This window comes from Nomia melanderi, chromosome 9, assembly GCF_051020985.1.
Source record: "Nomia melanderi isolate GNS246 chromosome 9, iyNomMela1, whole genome shotgun sequence".
Lineage (NCBI taxonomy): Eukaryota > Metazoa > Arthropoda > Insecta > Hymenoptera > Halictidae > Nomia > Nomia melanderi.
In genome coordinates, this window is record NC_135007.1 from 6,670,556 (window position 1) to 6,679,077 (window position 8,522).

The 8,522-nt window shown below is 36.3% G+C and overlaps 1 protein-coding gene across 1 annotated transcript; it reads right to left on the reverse strand.

Moving 5' to 3' along the window:
• CPR27 (cuticular protein 27) lies at nucleotides 1-5,457 on the reverse strand. The gene is made up of 4 exons (XM_031978500.2): nucleotides 5,320-5,457; nucleotides 4,293-4,387; nucleotides 2,872-3,258; nucleotides 1-2,312 (listed from the first exon to the last, which is right to left on the reverse strand). Exons 1-4 carry the CDS (start codon nucleotides 5,329-5,331, stop codon nucleotides 2,099-2,101), a joined length of 708 nt encoding a protein of 235 aa, XP_031834360.1. The 5' UTR covers nucleotides 5,332-5,457; the 3' UTR covers nucleotides 1-2,098.
• Between the last annotated feature and the right edge of the window lie 3,065 nt (nucleotides 5,458-8,522).

Consider the following 8,522-nt stretch of genomic DNA (forward strand, 5'->3'; position numbering starts at 1 on the left):
AATACATAAAAATTGCATCGACAATTCTAATATAAGAACACATATATTATAATATTCGTAACGTAGACCATTCCAAATATAAAGTTTCACAATTATAATACTTGTACTTTAGATTTAGAATCAGTTGCATCAGACAGCTATCGATCGTTAACTCCCTATTATTCGTGTGTGATCCAGAATGTATCGATACGCGGAAAAAATTTGAAATTCTAATCGTTTCGTCGCGAAGGAAAATCGACGCAATTTTATGCGGATTGACTGAATTTTCCGCAAGAATCTCGTCGTTGGAATTAAGATTTGCATCGTGGATCGACCGCGTCGGGACGGGTTCTTTTCACTTGCATCACTCTCGATCGATATCACATGAAGGTCGTACGAAGGTATTTCAACGTCGCGATTTTTTTCTTACCGAAGAATCAAGTTCACCCATGATTGCACCCGTAATTTCCTGCGACATGATGATTAACATGAACGGGATTCCATTTCACGCGATGCATACCTGGCAAATTATTCACCCCGTTCGTCATCGACAACGCGGAAGAACGCAGCAGCGTTTAAACCTTCTCGTAACACGACTAATTTCCTTTTACAAAGTAAAATTTTATATTAATAATTCATTGTTCGACTACCTATATAAAGCTCAATTAATTCATGCCAAATTCAAATCAATTTTGCGTGAATTATTCAAATTATATGCGAACGTCTCATTGGTTACGAAAGGGTTGCTAAAGAAATAGTTTACACATTGTAACAAAGAAATGATTAAATGTAATGAATATATGCAGTGCAGAGAACAATAAAGGAAGTCATTCGAGTCACTGAAATAGAAAATCATATGTATGTATAGAATCATTTATCTAATATGAATTTTAAAGTATTTTTAGCCCTTTTACTAACTTTCAGATGAATTACTTTGATTTAATACCGTGTATGTTTTAGTTAGCGATTTTCTAGGTCAGCGAGTCTACTGTTTCAGCAGCGAAAGGATCAAGTGTGTGAACTTCAGCTTTTCACCACTAAAGAGGTAATTCGAGACACGTTGTTTTGAGCACTAAGTCAGAGAAATGCTAGAAGAGCTCGCGTGCTAGTAAGAAATACGAACGAATGAGTTATGGAAGCATTTGAGAGGTAGAAAAACAGGTAGAATAGTAAAAGAGAGGTAGAGTTTTATGCAGGAACTACTCTTAAAGTGTAACAAGTGCAAAGATCAGAGTCATGAGCGTACTACATTAATGCAAAGGCATAGCTAGCATGCAGTGTGCAAGATGGCGTGTTTCACCACGAAAAGTATTCTTTAATGATGAACGATAATGGTTAAAGATTCGTGCGTTCGATGGTGTAACAAGATTTACGTTCTTTGACACGTCAATTGAGGTATTAACTGTTCCTGAAGAAAACAGGGTAATTTGCGGTCAGGTTGTAAGTGGAATTAGAAAATTATCCTCAAACTGTAAAATAAATCACCTATAGAGATAAGTGATAGACACCAAATTTACTAAGGACTCGATAGAAAGTAGTTCTCATAAGACACTTGATACATTCACTTTTTATAAACCACTGTTCATATCAAAGGAGTGAAAATAACCTTGAAAGTATCGTTTTCTAATAATTTCTATAATCGAATTACAAATTTATATTCCTTATTAAAAAACATAACCTTTTGCTATTCTACCCCTAATCCTCGCAACCCCATTTCATAGAAACTACTTTCTATCGAAATCTCTTAAAAGTTTACATAAGTAATTTCTGTATATCTCGGTGTTATATAGTACAGGCACCATCAGAGAATTCTTCGATGATAAAATATTCCATTTTCCATGAACATTCGAGTAAAAAATTCTCACTAATGGATGTGCCAATCTTTGAAGAAAAGGGTGAATCCTATCAAATGTGACAGTTCAAGAAGAATGAGCCTAGAATTTGCAACAATTAATAGAGAAATATTTGTGAAATACTAAGCTTGAATAATGTTATCGTTATTCCCAGAATCCCATTGGTTCAGAAAAAACTGGCCCTATCTACAGAAAAAAATCTATGTCCGCGGATCATCGGCGAGTAGAACTTGGTATTTACACGTGGCGATGCGATCGGAGGATGTTTATCGCCTGTAATTAACCGTGTAAGAGGCTAGCCCGGCATTGGGATCGACGTTGGGCGCCGGACGACCTTGGGGTCCGCTTTGGATCGGGGCGGCCGGATAAACAGACCGTTGTTGCTGGCCCTGATATTGCGGTTGGTATTGCGATCGGTACTGCGGTTGATATTCCGGTTGATACTGCGGCTTCGGCTGATACTGCACACGGGGAGGATACCTGGAACACCGAGAAACAGATCCTGCCCGTTAATTCCGCCGGTTATTTCCCGCGAGTTAAAGAGTAGCTAAGAGTTGTGCAAGTCACGATCCCTGCACTTTCGAATGAGATTCACTTGACATTTGCGAGATTCACAGTAAACTCTTTTGCGTGATGTTTGAGCTGTTCCTTTATAATTTACTCAGTTGACCGCTGATGTGGAGATAATGATGTTGGAAAATACGAATTTGAATGTATATATTTATATAACACTGTTATAATATAAAATAATAACATAGTATTTTTATGATTTATTTAATGATCGCAAGTACCTCTGTATCTATTATCTCTATAAATATTTTGAAAAATACAAACTTAAATTATATTTCTATCGTGCTGATAAACTATAAAATGAAGATTTTACTTTAATCATTGATCGCAGATATAGAGATTGATATTTCCAAAGTAAAAATTTGAATATTCCTATTATACTGTTATGATATAAGATATAATAAGTACGTTCTATTTCCTGTTTACTTAGAAACAAGGAATCATTTCTAAATAATAATTCATAACCCACCTGGGTGGATTGTAAATTGGTGCCGGAAGTGGCCGTTGTGGTTTCTGGATCAATGGTTGACGAGGGGACGGCTCATAGCGTTCTCCATTAGTAAATCGGGGATCAGTATAGTAAACAGAGGGATCCTCTCTATACTGTCCGTCATCCTCGGGTTCGTTAGGATTAGCGATGCTATTTCCGGTCAACGTTGGCGGAGGAACATTTATTCCGGCTCCAGCCGGTTCAAAGCCTCGCCTGGATGCCCCATACTCAACCTCGCGAATACTCCCAGTATCATCAACGAAACCGTATTTCCCGTAAACTTCGCCGGTGGGATATTTCGATTCGATTTTATAAGAACCGTCCGCTGCTTCGTAGCCATAACTGTAGCTACCGTCTTCATTATGCCTAGACATGAAATAAATTCATTTTGTACAAGAAAGCATAAAAATCTGATAAAGCTGGCAATCCAATTACAGAAAACGTAACATAATTGACAAAATCGAATATAATAGCACCATGGTAAATGAATTTCGCTACTGGATTCACAAAACCGATACTACTTTCCCGGCAATCTAATTCACTGCTATTTTTGCCAAATACTATCGTTCGCCGCTTACGCAATAACTTTTATCGTATATCGCATAATTCTTTGCGCTATTTCTCCGCTCGATTTGGTAATAACCGCAAAGATATACCGCAAAGAATGAAACTCGGAGCGGGTTTTGAAGCCTTGCAATAAGGAAGTAGTCGGAATTACACATGTTCGATGATTAGAGTACTTTTAACTTTTTAATTAGACTGGAACCACCCCACGAAATAAGTTCCGCTGTAGTCGACTGCCTCTTATCTTGCGTCACGCGTGAATGCTCGTGAAATTATAAAAACGCGGGAGCAGATAACAATAATAGTTCTGTTGCGGAACCGAAAAGAAGTGTGCATTTGGCCTTGATATTGCAGGCAAACGAATATGTTTACGAAACTACGTAATGTGACGCCTACTTCGAGGGTTAAACGTGGTTTTTGCTGTCTCCCATTGCCTAACTGCCTATCTGCATTTATTACGACACGCCGCTGTCACACTTCTGCGCGCCCGACTAATTTTCGCAATTTTCCTTTAGGAGATAATCCTTCAGCCGTTTACTTACATTTTTTCTATGCATATTTTCTTTTATTACTGTGTTCGTTAGCATAACATAAATACGTTATTATTCTTGCCATGAATGTTAACATAAAAAACCTTAATTCATTATAAATTCAACGAGTAAAATATTTGTTAAGAAAGAAATTATGAAATCAATTGTTAACGCTTAATTATTGACAAAAGACAAAAAAGTGCTAGGATACTTTGGTTAATTATTTTGTATGTCGGAATAGAGAATTTGTAAGCGCAATTAAAGGGGGAGTAAAGGGAAACGATACGACAGTAAAACGGTACTCACTTGTTTATTTGCTTCAAAATGGGCACCGGTGTGGTTACTTGGTACTGATTGTGCTGGGCGAGCGCAAGGCCAGCGCAAAACAAGAGAGACAGTACCTGGAGACAGAAGTTTGCATAAAACAGTTGGCACTCGAATCACTTTCCAATAACCTCGTACGCTTTATAAAATCGTCGACAATCGGGATTACGCGTTTGACATTCTGGCTCTAAGGAAACGTGCAAGAAATGTAGAACAGAAGAAAATTGTTCTGATACGAGAAGGATAATCCATTGAACGATTAAAAAATTTTAATGAAATATTGAACAATAAAATTGTAAATTTCACTTTTTGTTTTCTTCACCATGTGAATATCACTGAACAAACATACACGGATAGATCGAGAAAACTCAGAGGCCACTTCCGCTCAACCGTGTCACTATGCAATCCCGTCTGTCTTGCGTTGAAATCACCGGCACTGATTTTAACTTTAAAATGTTGCGTGTTCATTGATCTACTTGTATCCACGGAAACAACGCAATAATAAAATATTGAAATAAAAATCTTCAAATATCAGTATTTAACTGTAAATTTCTGTCATTACGCTTATATTTCTGAAGGAAAACATTCTGTTAATTAATGCTCACTACATCATAAAGAAACTTCTCCCATTTATAAATACAACTTAAGCTTTCATTTGACAAATACAAATATAATAGATACAACTACTGAAATCAAACATCTTATATTTCTATAATATTCCGGTCAACATCCATCGTTAAATCACCAAATGTTCAATACGATTTCCGTAATTTATATTCACTCAAGACTATGAATAAACTTAACTTGATTAATTTAAAAAGAAAAATCCAAATATCGATGTAAATCACTGATGATGATTCTGCATTCTTAGGGGATGCAGCTGTGCTTACAGACACGTGTAATGTTTATAAAGGATCAATGACTCGTGGATCGTACTGATAAGAAATCCAGCCTTGATACGGGCCAACAACGAGACACTATCAGCGAATGAGAAAAATCGTGTACTCACGGGAAGTCGCATGTCTGGTTGCTGATGAGGCAGACGCGATTGTATTATAGGATCGCGTTACACCGGCCGCGAGTCAACTTATATAGGTCCCCTTCGGGAGCGGCGGGGCCCGCCCATGGGCCCGACCACCGCCTCAACCTCGCAGCGATCTAAGTGCGCGAGTTCACTGTACCGAACCGCGACTTTGAAAATTTCTAACATCGGCCAATTTTCATTCACAGTCGAGCGTGACTTATCTTCGGTTTTCGATGACTCCGTAATTGCATAAACGCGTTGACCAGGAAAACCGCGTGACCGTTCGAGCATCGAGAACAACAGGCTAAATCGTCGTTTACTCGGTACTGGATAATTATAAGTATTTGGAACATTGTCCGGGTTAGGCAAAAATTGTGGAAACCTGAAAATTTTCATTGCAACACGATTCCTGTTTGATTAGGTTCGTAGTAGTTGATGTTGAATCGTAACGGTTGTTCAAACGAAAGTTTGACTTACGTGAATTTCGTGGGACTCTTTCTCTTCTTTTCCGTCGATCCGACGTTTAAACTGTATTCACACCGATTGTTGTACGTAATCATCGTTTTATAAGCGCATTGTGAGATTTGTTGAGTATTTCGTAGTTCTGAAGTTCTCTTGTGGATGCATGTTTGACGTTAATGATTTATGTACATTTTCATCTCTTGTGTATTATATTAGGTGAAATATGCATTGAATTTAATGTATACTTTTATAATGTATTGTATTGATATATTTTATATTAATATAGGAGTTCGATTTTTAATACAGAATACTCTTTTCAGAATTAAGAAATTTCTTGTAATTAGCAAACACGTATTAATAATTGCGGGTGAAGTCAAGGAAAAGCCCTTGACCATTGCTGTGCATACAGCTGAAGTATTTTCAGAGACGCGATTCTACAAGGTGATCTTCTAAATGATAAACATTTTTATCACAAGGACGTTACGCTTAATAATGTATTGAAAAATGTTTATTCATTATACCTACTCCGCATCTACCATTTGCATTATTGTATTTAAAAATGTACATTTTCTATGCACATATTTCTACACAGATAGAGTATTGAATTTCAAATGGGAAACATATTATTACAATCTTAAATGATTATTATTCATGTGCTATTTGTAATGAAGACAGTAAGGATTACGTTTTTGGTGTCGAAATGGAAAGTGCGATTAACTACCAAATAAATCTGTTTCATGAATGTTTCTTTCGTTGTAGCGGAAGAGAAAATGCATTTTGAAACAGAATACTAATCGATACGATCTTTTTCGAGTTTGCATGTCTGCCGCGTCGACTGCATGCACGAAGTGTTAGTTTTGTAATTATACAAATAACCGGTGAAACAAGAACCTTCTTGATAATACAAGAGAACTTCTTGACATTTATAGTGAGTATTAAGGGCACTATAATGCTCAGCAGTGAAATATACACTCCTTTGGCGATCTTGCAACTCAAGCAGGCCGATTCGTGAGAATCAATTTCTGTAGAAATAGCTTTCACGTTTAGAAGTATCTTTTGAAACTATACTTTCCTATTGCATAACATTTTTTATTTTTCCATGTTACTATGCCTATGAAACAATAAAAGAAACATACTACTATAATCTCCCAACGTTTACAAATAAATTAATAAAATTATCTCGTCAACCATTCTTGTTTTACGAATCATTTGAAACAATTCCATAGAATAAACGCTAACTCTGAAAATTTAATTTAATAACAACAGTACTCAATGCTAATTCAGTAATAATCAAACTGTATAATATTAAAAACAAATGTCCCTATCAGAAATATTTACCAAAGTATTTTATAGGAGGTCGTATTATTTTATCAGCAGGATTTTAATGGTGCTAATTATATATTCGAGTCGTTGCAGTTACGATTTAAAATCGTCGAACGATTCACGAACGATCGTGAGTGAAATGCATTTTGTCACGGTGGTATCCGGGCGCAGTTGCAGTGAAAGTAAGAAAGGACAGTGTTCCGGAATTTGTATTCACGGAATGATAAACAGGGCGGTCGAGGCGTGTGACGTTTTCGTCTGTATCGAGTTGACGCCGCGGAAGAGGTCGCCCCTCGAAGGGACGTAAGGCTTTATTTCTCGCTTACGCAACGCTGTTACGCAGGACATAATCTGATATTAACGTCAACGTTCCCGCTACTGTAATGCGAGCGTTCACTTTCGTTGTTTTCGCCTGTAGACATCCTTCACTCGTACTTGCTGCCTGTACGACTGATATTGTTCGACCGGCCGTTACCACGCGTCACACATTTCTAACGTTCCAATTCTTGTGCTACATACACGGTGAGCCGTAAATCTGCGAGCTGAAAGAACGTGAATGTATTACTTAAAAAATATTCGATTGATTTCTTTTTTTTAGCAACAAAGGTTCCTAAGATGAGTGGAGCATGAATGAATATTCGAGGTATTGTACAGTGAAGATATTCCGGGTAGTTTGAACGAAATGATGACATAAAAAGTGTTCATGGGAATGTTGCTTTTCATTGTTTCCTTTTTTATTAAAATATAAGTATTGTTGGAACATGTTTATTGGGTTAAAAGTTTCGAAAAACATTTTTAAGTCTAAAAGGTTTATAAGATATTTAATTTTGTTGTCACTGTTTAATGTTTTAATATATCTTGTCAGTGATAAGAAAATTCGATCGGTTGCTTTGAAGGAAGTTCTTTTATACGCCGTGAGATGTCGACACTTTATGGCAGTGGCGTTTGACTTTTACATAGCGCCTGAATATAGATTACTTATTCTGCTACACTGTGCGAATGATGAAATGCAAAAAGAAGTCAGTAGAATAAAACAATAGAAATAAATTTTTTCTTTGTTTTTGGAGTAGACACTGTTTCTTATGCTCTTTTATCTCTAGTATTGTAGTACGAAAATGAATTGTATCAATAATCAGATTTTTTATTACTAAATATTGTCGCCACTTGTATATTCTCCATAGATTTCTATGTACATGCTTTTATTCTTGGATTAAGTAAAGAAAGCAATCGGTAGTTAGGTGCAAAGAAGATTAATGCAATTCTTATAATTTGAAACCAAAAATAAATATAATATAATTGTACTTTAAACTATTTAAAAAATAAACATTATCATAGATAACATTATATATTTCAATGGTCTAATGTTGGCATTTTCTAATTGTCATACAGATAATAATATTTGC

What these genes read in the sequence shown, in the direction of transcription:
- CPR27 (XM_031978500.2), bottom strand. An exon ending in ATTTTGAAGCAAATAAACAA is followed by an intron (nt 3,259 to 4,292) that starts GTGAGTACCGTT and finishes TTTCATGTCTAG; the next exon opens with GCATAATGAAGACGGTAGCT. An exon ending in CCAATTTACAATCCACCCAG is followed by an intron (nt 2,313 to 2,871) that starts GTGGGTTATGAA and finishes TCGGTGTTCCAG; the next exon opens with GTATCCTCCCCGTGTGCAGT.